This window comes from Malania oleifera, chromosome 2, assembly GCF_029873635.1.
Source record: "Malania oleifera isolate guangnan ecotype guangnan chromosome 2, ASM2987363v1, whole genome shotgun sequence".
Classification (NCBI taxonomy): domain Eukaryota; kingdom Viridiplantae; phylum Streptophyta; class Magnoliopsida; order Santalales; family Ximeniaceae; genus Malania; species Malania oleifera.
The window spans coordinates 25,776,021-25,792,214 of NC_080418.1; the positions used below are offsets into that span (position 1 = coordinate 25,776,021).

The 16,194-nt window shown below is 37.5% G+C and overlaps 2 protein-coding genes across 2 annotated transcripts; one reads left to right on the forward strand and one right to left on the reverse strand.

Moving 5' to 3' along the window:
- Positions 1-1,857: 1,857 nt before the first annotated feature.
- LOC131148937 (uncharacterized) lies at positions 1,858-13,627 on the forward strand. The gene is made up of 3 exons (XM_058098899.1): positions 1,858-2,029; positions 2,174-2,293; positions 13,289-13,627. The coding sequence occupies exons 1-3, from the start codon at positions 2,009-2,011 to the stop codon at positions 13,403-13,405; spliced, it is 258 nt and encodes an 85-aa protein (XP_057954882.1). The 5' UTR covers positions 1,858-2,008; the 3' UTR covers positions 13,406-13,627.
- Positions 13,628-15,194: 1,567 nt separating this feature from the next.
- On the reverse strand, positions 15,195-15,853 carry LOC131148938 (uncharacterized). The gene has a single exon (XM_058098900.1). It carries the CDS (start codon positions 15,785-15,787, stop codon positions 15,371-15,373), a length of 417 nt encoding a protein of 138 aa, XP_057954883.1. The 5' UTR covers positions 15,788-15,853; the 3' UTR covers positions 15,195-15,370.
- Between the last annotated feature and the right edge of the window lie 341 nt (positions 15,854-16,194).

Genomic DNA, 16,194 nt, shown 5'->3' on the forward strand with positions numbered 1-16,194 from the left:
TCTCTTTGTTAACGAGACTCTAAATTTCAGCGACGAAGAGTACGAGGGCTTTCGTTAACGAGAACAATGGTTTCGTTGACGAAGCCTGCAAAATTTACCTTTTTACCATTTTGTTATTTATTAAATCTGAAATTCTCGAGCCGGGTTCTTACATTAATACTATCATTTGAAAATGTATGGATATAAGTTTATTATCATGGACAATTCCATTTGAATATATACGTAATGATGCAACTATGTATGTATGTAGTCGATTTGATTTGGTTTTCCAAACCAATTAATATGCATGTATATACGTAATTACATAACTGATTCGATTTAGATACCTCTTAATCATAAAAATATGTAATTATTGTATTAATTATGCATACCATTTGAAATTAAAATTCATAATTGTATCATGAATTCTATAATTCAGTTATCTATGTACATAATTTTGTAATTTGTTAATAGTTTGGTTCAAATATGCAAATACTAATGTAATTATATATACAAAATTGACTTATTTTACTTATGAGTGTATATAATTATGCAATTACGAGCGAACACAATCGGTAGGATTTGTTTATACAACCAATTAATATGCATACATGCATGTACGTAATTACATAATTGATTGATTAAGATATATCCATAATTTATAGTTACATACGTATCATTATTATTGGTTACAATTACCCCTTAAAATTAAATTATTTAATTCATTAGAAAGCGATATTATAATTCGAAAATCTATATATATAGTTTTGTAATTGTAGACACAATGGTTTAAATATATATGTGCGTAATTATGCAATTATGAGTGTACATAATTGGTCAAGTTTGAACATACAAACCACTTAATATACATGAATGTACATAATTACGTAACTCATTGATTAAGATATGTCTATAATTATATTGATATGTAAGTATAGTATTTGCTATAATTACCATTTAAAATTAAATGATATAGTTTATTATGTAATTAACACTATAACTTATAAATCTTTACATAGTTTTGTAATTATTGACGCATCATTTCAAGTATGTACGTAATTGTGCAATTCTGAGCATACTCAATTGAATTCAATTCAGTTATGCAAACCAATTAATACGAAGGCATGCATATACGTAATTTACGTAATTACGTACATATTTTTCAATCAAATAATAGATTTAATAACCTTTGGTGGTAAGTTGTGACAATAATATTGTTTGAAGATGGTCATAAGTTTCGGTTGGTATTTGACAATTGATTTTATATGCTTTAAAATTAAATAGAACATTCAAAAATAAAACCTAGTCAATAAATAAAAACCATGAAAATGATGAATCCAAAATAAATCAAAAAATAATTAGCTAAAATTTTAATTGGATTTGTATCAACTTATTCGTTCTAATTTATAAAATATTTAAACTTTGCTAATATATATATATATATATATATATATATATGCATTTGGTTGATATAGTTAATTTAGTTAATTAATTAAATTAATCGAAACATTTCGATTAAAAAATCTCATTAACTGAATCGAACTAAAACTTTATATTAACTGAACTCAAAATCAGCCGAACCAATTTTTGGTTAAATCGGTTAACCTATTTAATATTTTAATGTATGTAAAATATAAATAATATATATAATTTTAATATAAAAATCAAATTGGAAATCGAAAACTGAAATTCAATAAAAATAAAAATTGAACCGAACTGAATAATTTTTCAACTACACTAAATTGAATTGAATAAATTTTTAACCTAACCGAATTGATCAAATTTATTCAATTAATTCGGTTTTAACTAAATTATGCTTAATCGCTCGCTCGCTCGCTCTCTTGCTCTCTCTCTAAAAGAATAAATAGGATCACGGTGCCCCGACCCGTATACCCGAAGGCACGCGGGTCGCTTCCCCGAGGCTTGTGGTTCTTCAGCTAGACGAAGGCTTCTTAGTTTTCAGGAACGAAGGTGCGAAGGCTCCCCTTCCCCGTTGCACGAAACTGCAAAGCCAACATTTTCAGACGCCATGATCAGCGTTCTTGCTCAGGTAATCGTCGAATTCCATTTTTCGTTATTTTAATTTTTTGCCTCGAAGGTCATTGTTCTATTTCCCTTTTGTTTTATTTTCTACATATATTTTTTGGTTGTGTGAATTTTCTAATTTGCGAGTTTTGTGGTCGAAATCGCGCAGGAGCGTCTTCTTGGCGCTGCATTGGGAAGCATACTAACAGGAGTCGTCGTTTTTGAGCAGCGCAGAAGGATCTACAGGTCCATTTCAGAAAACGAGTCTCAATTTGTCTCTCAATCTCAGGTTTATGAACTGTTTCTCTTTTATATTGATTGTTGTTACATAGAATGATGTCCGGATCCGAAAACCCAGAAACTGATACTTGTTTATTAGTTCATTTTAAGTCAATCTTTGAGATTCTTTTCTCAAAATCACGAATACTTCCTTCTATTTGTATGTGGGAAATTATTGTGAATAAATTTTGGCATTTTCCAGTAACTATTCAAAATTTTCCCTTGTTCCATTGGGAGGTTTGTGGATCTTTCCAGCTCATCTTCACCCAATTCCCTCATCTCATCTCAAGGATAGATGCTTTGATCCCGGAGACCCGTAGCATGGATGTCTCCTGCTCAAATTGTTTTATAGGGGATGACAACCATACTATTGCATGGTTGAATAGATAACTTTGATCAATGTTTTGAAGGCACAATTGAGGCTTGCCTTTGTTCATCTCAACAAGGCACTGCTAGAGTGTCCTGAGGCATGGTCTGAAATATTGAACTCCTTAAAAGTGAACAGGCTATATGGGCAAGGCTTATGCTTTTGCACATGTGCCTTTTATACTTTTTTGTTGATGCTTATGCATTTTGGGTTTGTGAGTTTGAAGTCAAATTTGTTTATTAAACTAGGCAACAATTTTAAAAAATGTGTCTATGAGCTAACAATTTTAAAAAATGTGTCTATGAACATGAAAGGAATAAAGTTTGCTCTAATTTGAGCGAATCTCTATACTTTTCAACCTGAGCCTCTCCAAATTCCAAAGCAATGTTTTAGAAGGCTCAATTGAGGCTCGCCTCAAGGCAAGGCATGTCTATACGCCTTGAGGCTCAATCTAGAATACCAAATTTCAAAAAGGCTTACCTTGAAGCTCAATCTAGAATACCAAATTCCAAAAAGGCTTATGCATTACACGTTGCGGCTTACGTGTTTGTACAAAAGGCATGCCTTTTGCTCCTTTTCAGTTGAGGCTTATGCATTTTGGGCGTGTGATTCTCAAGTTAGAATTGGCTAGAAAATTTTACCTATGTGTTCTTGTAAAAGGAATGTCATAATTTGAGTTGATTTCTAAAACTCTTGAACCTCAACCTTTCCAAAATAATTGAGAGTTGTATCTTAAATCATGAAAATAATTTGAACTTTGTAATAATATTTCTATCTCTCATCATGATTTACGTCATGAATTCAAGTTATCAGGCCAACAAGTGGTTTGCAATGCATATCTAATTTTTTTTTTCTTTTTTTGCATTATATTTGTGATTTTCTTAATTTTTTCTTTATCTTTTTTAAAAATATATAAAATGCTTCGCCTTATGCCTTTGCCTTTTAAAACATTGTTCCTAAGTAATTGAGAGTTGTATACTTGTATCTTAGATCATAAGCACAATTTGTACGTTGCGATGTTATGGTTATCTCTTAGCATGGTCTACTAAATGAATTTCAAGTTTGTATGTTTAGAATGACCAAAAAGTTTTACAAATCATATTTGATTTTATATACAACAACAATAACTACAACCACAACAACAACAAAACCAAGCCTTAAGTCCCACTAGGAGGGACCGGTTATATGAATCTTTTTCCGCGAATTTGTGTGATCATGGACCATTTCTTTTAACAAATTTAGGGCTATTAAATCCTTAATCACTATCTCATTCCAGGTTATTTTAGGTCTACCCCTACCCCTTCTACTTCCCCGCACAGTAACTAACTCGCTCTTCCTCACTAGCGCACTATGTGGCCTACGTTGCAAGTGTCCAAACCATCTAAGTCGTCCCTCCCTTATCTTATCTTCTATAGGAGTTACACCTAACTTATTGTGAATATGTTCATTCCTTAAGTTATCTTTCAATGTTATACCACTCATCCATCTAAGCATTCTCATCTTGGCAACTTTTATATTTTGGATATTTTGTTTTTTGGTCACCCAACATTCTGGTCCATATAGCATAGCTAGTTTTATAGCCCTCCTATAAAACTTCCCTATTAACCTTAAAGTTATTCTGCGATCACAAAGCACACTTGAAGTACTTCTCCATTTTACCTAACCTGCTTTAACTCTATGCATCACATCATCTTCAATTTCTCCTTTAGCTTATATATATATATTCTATTCTTAAAATTATATATCTGTATATGTGTGTGTAATTTAATATAATATAATCTAGTATAGAATTCTCAAAAGGCACATGCTTAAACCCTTGAAGCCTATTCCTTGCTCATTGGGAAAAATCCCTTGCATTCTGTCCTTGACTTTTAAAACATTGATTTGAACCATTGGTCTATGTTTTTTGAATGTATAAAACATTTATTCTTGTAAGCATTTGACAACTAGAATTGTAGAAACAAGGTTTTGAATTGATTGAATGAAGCTGCCAAGACAAGAATGTTAACAATGTTCAGTCATTGCAATTGGTTATGCAAAGGGAAAAAAAACTTGTATTTGGCTATTGAGCTCCTTAATTTTTTGGCATGAATATTTAAAGCTCTATGTTTTTTATCCATGCCCACAACTCAATAAGTCTTAAATCCCGACTGCATGATCTGTTTTTGCTAGTACAATCTAAGATGTCAAAAAGTCATTCATTATGAATTATGTCTTTTTGCACAATTTCACTAGTTGAACCAGTTTTAAGGGCTTCTGCTTGTATCCACGTGGCACCTTCAATTTGATTTAAGTGACTCCTCCATGAATGCATCCTTTCAGCTTTTGTTGCATGTGCTACTTTGCCTCATTGCATTCCTTAACATTTTTTAGGTACTAATAGGCCAAGAATGAGGAGGTTAGCTAGTTAATGATAGTGGCAGTAAGAGAGAGAGTAGACCTAGAGTAACTTAAGCTATGATGGTACAGATCTCCTAGATGATATTACCCTGTATAGTGTGCATAATGGTGGAAGAGGATTCATGTACTTGACTACACCTAGTGGGACTTAGTGTTTGATTGTTGTTGTTGTTTTTGACACATGCCTTTCTTGACATCTTAAGTTAAGACATGTTTGTGCTTATCATTTGCATCAACTTTTATTTTTCCTTTAAGCTTTTGTTGAAGTTTGATTTCAAATACTTTTTTCCTAGTTGTGCTTACCTTTAAATGTTCAGATTTTGAAATATTTCTCCATAGCTCTAACTCAGAATCGTTAGCTTATTTAGCCAACATATATCATATCAATGATGGAACATACACTGCTAGCACCCCTCCTAAAACACATTTATTTAAACCAATGCCAGAAGACAATAGCTTAGTGGCCTCCCTTGAATTAGTCTTATTCAATATTAATTGGAGTTTCACCAGTCACTAGTCTCTTTTAATAACTATTCTTATATTGCTAACCACATAAGTGTACATGTTAGTCTTGATTCAACAGATATCATATGGAGCATTTTTTGTCCTCCTATTTAGATCTTACTATCAAACATTTAAATTAGGAAAAAAATGCTTTTGCAGCAATTTTCCTTAGTTTAAAGTTTTTTTAAAATATATATATATATATATATTCTTGTGTTATATTTTACTATTTGCACAATGGTTTCCTGAAAAAAACTTTCGTGGTTCAAGCACATATGTTGATATGCATATATGCAAGGGATTTTTTTGTCTTTTTTAATTCTTTTTTGTTTTGTTGTTATTGTTGTTTGTCTTTGGAAGACTGTAAAATCTTTTAGCTCACTTAGGTAGGATTTTTATGAAACCAATCTTGACATCATGAACAAAGGGCCAATGGGCTAAACAAATTGAGTAACTTGGCTGGCAAGGAGGATTTTTGTTTTTTTGTTTTTTTAATGGAAAAATAAATTCATTAACAAGAAAGAAAAATTACATCAAGATGGAGGACAAGGGATCCTCAAGAAATTTTAAGAACCAGAGGAATTACAATACTGCTCCTCTCCAATTTCTTTGACAATTCGACAAAAGTAAACCCTGAAAAAACCCAAAAGAATGAGCCCAAAAAGATGCAAGGAAAACCACTCTACCCCAAAGCAAGGAAAAAAAATTGATTTGCCATTAAAAATCCTTGCATTCCTTTTCGTCCAAAAGAGTCCAAAGGAGCAAATATAGCACATCTCCAAAGGATCTTCTCTTCCTTATTTCTTTGAAAACCTTTGTAGTACACTATCCTTGGGAAACCATAGGCTCGCCAAAGATTGAAAACAAGATAAACCAAAGTTGCTTAGCCACCATGTGTCACAGGTCGACTATTTCACACCTTTGTGAAAGGACCGTGTGGCGCTAGCTAAACCCCTCTTGTTTAACTAGCCAGCCTATCGCTTACCACAATTCTTCCACAAAGCATTTTCATTATCATTCAATAAAACGTAAGCGGAAGCAGTAAACAATTATGAAAGCAGTGGCAAGTAAGCAGTAAACATTGAAGCAACACAATTCATTAACAACACCTCCATTAACATTGCATGTCTAGTAAGGAAGGCAAGTAAGCTAAACATGTTGACAATATCTAATGAGTTTTACAAGTTGATGAATACTCACTCTCCCCTAAAGAGCTTTCTATGCAATTCTCACTCTGGCACTAGGAAACATCAAATTGATCAAGGATTCATACTGCCTTATTTAGCTTGGGAGAAACTACTACTAGAAAATAAACCTACACTAGTATTTACATGATGAAAACCCATCACAAACGCATGAAACAAGCAATCACTGGCAAGCATAATGCCTTGAACAAGCTCGGCTCGTGACGCTCCCCCACTTATGCGGTCGACGTCCTCGTAGACTTTGACTCTAGGTACACTTCTACTTTGTCCACGAATGGTTGCATATCTTCCGTGGAAATCCAGCTGATTTCTTCGTTGCTAAGGCCTTTCCACTTCACTAGGAAATCCCCCGCTTCTTCCTTGAGGATGTGAACTCTCTATCTGCAAAATTGTCTTCAACTTTAAGTCTGTCAGGTTGCACTATCTTCAATTGTGCTCTGGTTGACTGACTTTTGCTTGGATCTTCTGTATCGGCATTGAATGGCTTGAGGCAGCTGGCGTGAAACATGGGATGCACTTTCATCCAAGTCGGAGGCTCGATTCTGTAAGAGGTATTCCCGACTTTGGCTAAGATGGGGACTGGTCCTTCATATTTGCGAAGTAGTCTCATATCTTGTCCTCGTAGTGACCTGATTTCTTCAGGATTGAGCTTAACAAGTACCAAGTCATCTACATTGAAGTGCTGCAGTCTTCTCCCCTGATCTGCCCACTTCTTCATCCGCTTAGAAGCTTTCTCCAGGTAGGCTTGGGCAATCTCTGCATTCTTTTTTCATTCTCTGGTGAAGATGTACGCTCTGGGACTCTTTCCTCTGTATGACTCATCCACTATGTGAGGTAACAATGGCTGCTAGCCTATAGCAAGTTCAAAAGGGCTCTTGTTGGTTGTTGAGCTCTTTTGGGCGTTGAAACAGAGCTGAGCCACATCAAGTAGTTGCACCGAATTCTTCTAGTTGGCGTTGACGAAATGGTGCAAGTACTCTTCCAATAGCCCATTGAATCTCTCTGTCTGTCCACCTGTCTGTGGGTGATAACTCGAAGAGGAACCAAGGATTCTGAAAAGATCTGTCTAGAGGTTGTTGGTGAATCTTGAGTCTTGGTCACTAACAATATCTTGGGAAACACCCCAATATTTCACAAGTATAAACGCACTTTGGTGCGGGTATAAACATATCATACTCCAAAATTTGTCTATAACCACAAGTATAGACCCTGCATCTCCCACTCTAGGCAGGTTGGTGATGAAGTCCAGTGAGACTCTTTCGGCTCCAGAAGCCCTACAATCTTCTTCCACTCCACGTTGTCTTGTTGGCAAATGAGACAAGTTCGAGTATAATCAACCCGCCAATAATACCTCTGCTTCAGTAAAGCCAAAGTGCGCTGCTATCCTGGATGTACGGCCCACATGGTATCATGATACTCTCTCAACAGTGTCTTCCTCAGATTACCAGCTCGTGGCACAAAGAGCCAGCTACCATGGGTCATCGGCAATCCGTCTTCCATCCAGAACTGACGTGCTTTCCCCTCTTCAGTCAGCTTCATGAGGTTTTGCGCAACTGGGTCTTTGGCTAAGTTCTCTTTGATACACTCCCGCATCGTCGTGGTAACTGTACTCACAGTCAAGTGTGTTACTATCTGCAAGGCCGCCAGCTCAACCTTCCTACTCAGTGCATCAACAACTTGGTTCAAGCGCCCCGCCTTGTGCTCAAAGTAGATATCAAATTCTGCCAAGACTTCCTACCATTAACCCTGCTTGGGTGTCAACTTTGGCTATGGGAAGAAGTGGCTAACACCTGAGTTATCCATTTTCACCACAAACCTTGACCCAAGTAAGTGATGTCGCAACACGTGGATACAATATATCACCGCGAGCATCTCCTTCTCTTAAGCTGTGTACCTCCGCTCCGCTTCACTAAGCTTACGACTCTCGTACGCAATAGGATGCCCTTCCTGTAATAAGACTCCTCCAAGGGCGAAGTTTGATGCATCTGTCTGCACCTCGAAGGATTTCATGACATTCGGAAGAGCAAGTATCGGATCTCTCATCATGGCATCCTTCAAGTCGTCAAAGCCTCCCTGACACTTCTTTGTCCAGTTCCACCCTTGACCCTTCTTCAGTAGTTCTGTCATAAGAGCAATTCTCTGCAAGTACCCCTCTACAAACTTCCTGTAATAGTTGGCAAGGCCAAGAAAGGAACGCAGCTCCTTCGCTGTCATTGGGATCTTCCATTCTTGAATCGCCCTTACCTTCTCCATAACCATCCTGATATGACCTTGCTCAATCACATAACCAAGGAATTTGATGTTCCATTGAGTGAAAGAGTACTTTTCTTTCTTCACATACAGATTGTTCCCCTTCAGCTTGTCGAGCACCTTTCGTAGATACTAGATGCTCTTTATGTTCCTCCAAAGTGGAACTAGAGACAACAATATCATCCAGATATGCCATGACAAACTTGTTAAGGTACTCACGAAATACCTGGTTCATCAAGGTACAAAATGTTGCAAGTGCATTCGTTAACCCAAATGGCATCACCAAGAATTCATACGCCCTATACCACGTCACACAAGTAGTCTTCAGCTCATCCCTATAAGCAATTCTCACCTGATAGTAGCTTGACCTAAAGTCAAGTTTAGTGAAGTACTTGACATCACTCAGTTGATCCAATAGATCGGCAGTCAATGGAATAGGATACTTGTTGTGCATTGTAACCTTGTTAAGCACGCGGTAGTCTACACACATCCACATGCTCCCATCATGTTTCCTCTAAAACAACATCAGTGCTCCGAACAGTGCTTTGGAAGGGCGAATATATCTCGCTTCCAATAACTCATAAAGTTGTTTCCTCAACTTTGCTAGCTCTAGAGGTGCCATTCGATATGGCCTCTTAGTAACCGGTTTCACTCCTGGCAACAACTTGATCTCATGCTCCACACCCCATCATGGAGGCAAGTTATGGGGCAACTTATCCGGCATCACCTCCTTGTACTCATCCAACACAGCTTGGATGGTCATAGGCACCAGCTCTTGGCCTACTTCTTCATCTACATTATCGTGGCTAGATATGTCTGCTCACCCTTTCTTAACCCCTTCTTGAGTTGCATAGCTGAAAGGAACTTTTCATTGGCTCCTTTCTTTGCAATGGCTTGCACCATGCATGGGTAATCTCCCATCAAACATAGGGAACTAGCAAAAGGCATCAACACTGCCTTCATCCCCCTCAGGAATTTCGTTCCTAAAATGACTTGAAAGTCATCCAACGGCATCGCTGTGAAATTCGTATGACTTGCCCACTGCCCAAGCTTCACAATCACTTGCTTGGCTACTCCCAAAGTAGGCTGGGCTATAGAATTCACCGCTTTCATGTGTCATGTATCCTTCTCTAAGGATAAGTTGAGTCTCCTTTCTGCCTATGGAAAAAAAAATTATGAGTAGCCTTGGTATCAACCATAGTGCGAGTACTCTTCCCATTAATCCTTATGTCCACGAACATCAATCATTTTCCTTTTGTAACTTTCGGTGCTTTTGCCTGCTTTTCCAATGCGTTCACCACCTGCATTGCACACATCCTCGGGGTATCCTCCTCTTTCCCATCACTTTCCACTACCTGCTCCGTAGTGGAAGCTTGTAAGGCATTAAGTGCTGCCTTGTGAGGGCACTCAAAAACTCTATGAGTGTCTCGACACAAGTAACACGAAATTTTACTCTTTCCATTGAGTGTGTTGAAACCTCGGGATGATAAAGCTTCTTTTGAAGTTAATGTCTTATAGTCGGCTCCCCCACTTTTGGGTTTGCCCTTCTTGAAATACTTTCCGCTGTTTCTCCCTACGCCAAACTCTTTGGACAAGGCAATATTATCACCAACGTAGTCAGTCTAGCGTTTCGCGGCAGTTTGTGCAGTAGACAAGTCTTGAACTCTTTGGCTATGAAGTTCTGTCCTTGCCTATGATTTCAACCCCTCAAGAAAATATAATAGCTTATCCTTTTTCGACACGTCCTTGATATCCAACATCAAAGCAGAAAATTGTTTCACGTATTCCTTGATTAACCCAGTATGCTTGAGGTCTCTCAGCTTTTTCCTGGCATTGTACTCAAACATTCTTAGGAAAGAATTGAGCCTTGAGCTCTCTCTTCAAGTCTGCCCAACTATCCATTATACGGCGTCCATTTTCAATTTCATTGTACTTAGTATGCCACCACAGTTTGGCATCACTAAGTACATAATCGCAGTATCCACTTTCACCTGTTCTAAGTTTGTCCCCAAAGCACGAAAGTACTACTCCATATCAAACTCCAACTCCCTAGCATCACGGGCACCCCTATACGTCCTGGGTTTTGGTATCTTGGTCTTGCTAAATCTGGAAGTTTTAGAGTTTCTCGTAACAAGAACCATCAAATTCACCTTTGCAGTCAAATCAGCTATTTGAGCTTGCAAGGTTTCCACAGTATGGTGAAAATCCTCTAACATTTCACGGTTTTCACCTATCAAACTTGCGTGATGCTTTTGTGATCCCACCACTTCATCAACAAATTCCCTCAGTTGGGCCATTTCTGTGGCCACATTATTGGTTGTCGTCTTAGCCTGTGCTTCCAACACACTAATTCTCTCAACATTGGTTGCTGCCATCGTCATTTACTAAAGCTTTCCCAATCCCACGAAGGCAACTGAATTCACATAGCAACTAACCAAGCTCTGATACCAGGTGTTACAGGCCGACTATTTCACACCTTTTCGAAAGGACCGTGCAGTGCTACCTAAACCCCTCTTGTTTAACTAACCAACCTATTGTTTACCACAATTCATCCATGAAACACTTTCATTATCATTCAATCAAACGTAAGCGGAAGTAGTAAGCAATTATGAAAACAGTGGCAAGTAAATAGTAAACATTGAAGCAACGCAATTCATTAACAACACCTCCGTTAACATTGTGTGCCTAGCAACAAGGGAGGCAAATAGGCTAAACACGTTGACAATGTCCAGTGAGTTTTACAAGTTGATGAACACTCACCCTCCCCTAAAGATCTTTTTATGCAATTCTCACTCTAGCACTAGGAAACATCTAAGTGACTAAGGAGTCTTACTACCTTATTTGGCTTAAGGAAAAACCACTACTAGAAAATAAACCTACACTAGTATTTACATTATGGAAACTCATCCCAAACACACGAGACAAGTGGTCACAGGCAAGCATAATGCTCTGAACAATCTCGGCTCGTGAATGTAGGAACAAGTAAGCCCTTTTCCACCACCACCACCACCACCCCCAAAATCTATTCCGCACTCTCTCCACTACCGGCTTCCAAAATGAAGCGTTACCACCAATTGTGAAGACCCAAATAAGTCAGAGGCCACTCCAAAAATGTGCAGGTATGTCAGCCAAACCATCTAACTCTGTCAAACCTAAGTTGATACCTACTACCCCACTCATAGACATGTTAATTTTAAGAAAAGGAAGGGCATCATCAACAAATTGAAGATGGGACTACCTACTTTGAGACCCCGAATGACATTGAGAACTTGGACATGATTGATCATCCTACTCAACACATCCACGACTAAGGTAAAGAGAAACGGGAAAAGAGGATCCCCTTGCCTCAAACCCTGTGAGGCCTGAAACCACTCCTTTGGTTGACCATTTACTATACCTGAGAATAGCTGGCTAGGTTGCTTACAGAACCAGTCTTGGCAATATGAAGAAAAGTTGGTTTAGAGGAGAAGGATTAATTATTTATAAATGAAAATGTTCATGGCTTCTAAGATTTGACTGGAAATTAAAAGATTTTCTTAATGTTTGCCAAAGCTGAGGTTTATCTGTGACTCCCCAAATTCTTAAGTTGATGGTGAAAAAGGTGAAATCCCAAGTACTGCTGGAAGTGATTTTTAGTATGATCTTTGATGGAATTCTGGCGGTGATGTAGAGATCACATTAAAAATAAAAAATAAAAAATCCTGAAATGTGAACTCCAAAGAATCCATGCTTCCTGTGTCTGCTCTTTAAGCATTCTGCTTGAAGAAATCAGAGAATGAATTAATTTAATGATTTATATGAGTGCATATTTTTCATTCTTGTGAAATAAACTTTGACGCTCACTCAAATTTTATATAGCACAACATTTGGTAAATTGGAATGCCTTGTGTTAAAATTGGCACTTGAACTGTGATTTTACAAAACGGCAGTGGCTGGTGATGGTGGTTGAGCCCACCACCCTACAAGGACTGCAGATTCTCTTTGCCCAAAACGAGCTTGACTTGGTCATGTTGTTAATCTATTGTGTTGCTTTTACCAGGAGTTCTCTGCAATATTTTATATCATCCAAAGGAATATTTTGATATATGATGGACTAGGATCATATGGTCATGTTAATTTTTAGCTTATGCATATTTTCTGGTTGAGCATTACTAATTGTTCTAACTTATTTTTCTTATTATGTTTGAACCTTGTTTTAACTTTCCTTTTACTTTAAGTTGACTAGTTCTCCATCCTGCATTTGTGGTATTAGATTTTAAATGGTTTGAACTTCTTTCAGACAAGAGAACCCATATTTGGAAAGAAATCTCGTTTGGAGTTTGCACACGTATGGAACAAAGCTGTGGACCGGACTCTGGGACCAGTGATTGAATCTCTTAGTTCACGTGGATGGTAGAAATGTTCTGAGTAATTTTTCGACTGAGATATGAATGTATTTCTCTGTATCTCTGACATTTATACTTGCCATGGGCTGCCTTTGTAGGTTTGTACACTTTCTGAATTAATGAAGAGAGTTGTTATAACTTATAATAAGACTCCACATGCTACAAAAGCAATGCTATTCACAGTTTCTTGATGTTTTTTCCCAATGTTTTTAATGAATATTTGTTATATGAAACCATAGAATCAAATTGTTTATAGTGAACCCCTTAAGTATGATATAAATACATATTTTTATATTTCTTGAGGTCATCAGCAGCACCTCTTTGAGATTGCCTAATGCGTGGGGCGTTGTACATTTTTTTTTTTTTTTATTTTCTTTTTCCTGTGGCCTCACATATGGTTGGGCTGGGAGAAGGCAGCTGGGGATTTTGTGCTCCTCTGTGTGTGTGGGTGGGGAGGATGTTCCAGAATAGTGAAAAAAAAAAGAAAAAAAAAAGACATATTTGTTACTTATTAAGGAGTCGCAAATGTTTTTTGCTATTAAACTCAACACTCTTGATTGGGTAGGCTAGCAGGAAAAAGGTTTCACGGAGCTAACTTTTTGTTATTGAGGACTAGGCTATAATGCTGAGTCATGTCGATAAAATTTACATGAGGATTGGATTCATGGAAATTGCTTTATGAGCTCAAGCATCGGGAACTGCTTGATAAACTCAAGGCTTGCTTCATCCTCGGCAACATTGGTTTTAGGGTTCTTCATACTCTTCATGGGGTAAAAGTTTTCAGGGAGTCCATTAAACTTGGCTGTTTGGCAGACTTAAAATGCATAAAAACTAACTGGCCTTTTCACAATTTTACTTTCTTTTTGTGAAAATATCTCTTCTCTCGCCTTGCACCAAAAAACAAATTGATAAATAAATTCTCTTTTTCCAGTTCTTTACCAGTAATTCCTGATTTCTTGTTTGTCAGCAATTGAGCTTTTAACCATTCTTAGGGAAATTCCATTTCTAGCATCAAAACGACAACCACAAAATAGGCTAGTATCTATGATAAATCCTTTTTCACAACTGTTGCAATAAACAGATCTTCATGTTTTCTAAAGCAGTTAATGTACCAAATAATTAATAATGCTCTTAGAAGCTTAATGTTGAAATTCTACTTAATGAACTTGGATGCCATATATATTTTTTCTCTAACTGATGTGAAGCTTGAAACTCCTTGAAAGGCGATGCTGTCTTCGTATTTGATTTGCTGGCACTGGTTGGTGCATTTCAGTCTGGAACATATTGTAAAAATATATAAATTAGTAAATTACAGTTGCAACTGCAGAAGAGTGTGATTCTGAAGGTTGAAATGGAAAAGTGTTGCATAAGTGAGGGCATGTTTTTTTGTGATCGCTTTACTTGTAAAACCAAATGTTTATTTCCATAATGAACTATAATTGTTGTTGTTGGCTTTTATGTTTGGTACAAAAAGCAAGAATTAAACCTCAGGGAACATTATAGTTGTCTAATTTTACTTCTTGTATTCCTTTGTGGCTTAGGTTAAGTGTCACCTAATCCTTTTTCCTTTTTAATTGCCCATTGCCCTCACTTATTATAAATTTTTGCCTTTCCCGTGAGTCTTCTTTTGTCACCTCTGGGACCTTTGATTCTCTGTAGTAACATGGTTTCATCTATTCTCTACCAGTCCTCCCCCAGGCCCTAAGGTCCTCAATGACAATGATACTTGATATGCCCATTGGGTCCACTCTGTTGCTTGGAGGCCATTGATGAAATTTTAGACCTTCTGTGGAAGAGTAGTAACTAGAAAACACCACGTATTTAATCACTAATGAGGATCATACATACATCTCACAATCTCAAACCTAAAAAGGGAAAGAAATTAAAAACAAAAATAAATTAACAAAAAGGGGAACTTTTGAGGAGGGAGGGAAGGAGTTGGGGACTATGTCATCAAGTGACTAACAGTTGGTTTATCAAGCATCAGGTTGAACAGAATTGGCTCGGTTCATGTTGTTTCGACGCATGGTGACAACATGGTAGACCCCCATTGTCAAGAAAACTGCGAAGACGAAACCAAACACAATGCCAGCAATCGCACCAGCTCCCATTCGACTTCCACCCTTCTGGGCAGTCGCAGACTTGCTTTCGTGTTGTTGAGTTGCTTCCACTTGAGCTGCAAGAGGCAATGGTGCACAATTGGATTCAGCACATGGTTTTTTGGCACTGGAGGTTTGGTCCTTCGGATGGAAGAATTCATAAGCCGAAGGTGAGAGTGCCATGGGGTTCTCATAAGCAATCCCATGGGGTGCTCTATCTTGAGCTGTTCCTATGGAGAGAAAAGCGAGGGAAAAGATGAAGAGGAAGAGCAAGAAAGAAGCCATGTAACTCATGCTAATGTGCTGTTCACTTGTTTTCCTTTTGAGTGACTTGAAGCCAAAGCTGCAGTAGTTTTGGACGTGTGGAAATTTATGGGAGCCTTGGACTGGGTTTTATAAGGTCTTGGGGAGTGCTTGTTGCTTGGACTTGAATTTTGGTGATGACAAAGAGGGTTTGAAAGTTTGAAAGGGGGAACAAAATAATGGGAATGAATGTCTCCCTTGCCATCCCCAGATTCAAACCTTTTCTTCCCGAATCTGCCCCTGACACTGTTAACCTTGTGACATCTATGGATGACAACTTTTGTTTTTCCCTTGTTTAAACATATGGGTAAGCTTTTTAAAAGTAGCGAAGTTGCTCCAAATGATGATGGAAAACAAAGACTTGTGTGCCAAGTGCCAACAGAGGCATTAATTAAACA

Coding starts and splice junctions, on each gene's coding strand:
- LOC131148937 (XM_058098899.1), top strand. CDS start 2,009: ATGATCAGCGTTCTTGCTCAG. Junction 2,030..2,173: donor TGATCAGCGTTCTTGCTCAG/GTAATCGTCGAA, acceptor GAAATCGCGCAG/GAGCGTCTTCTTGGCGCTGC. Junction 2,294..13,288: donor AATTTGTCTCTCAATCTCAG/GTTTATGAACTG, acceptor AACTTCTTTCAG/ACAAGAGAACCCATATTTGG.
- LOC131148938 (XM_058098900.1), bottom strand. CDS start 15,787: ATGAGTTACATGGCTTCTTTCTTGCTCTTCCTCTTCATCTTTTCCCTC.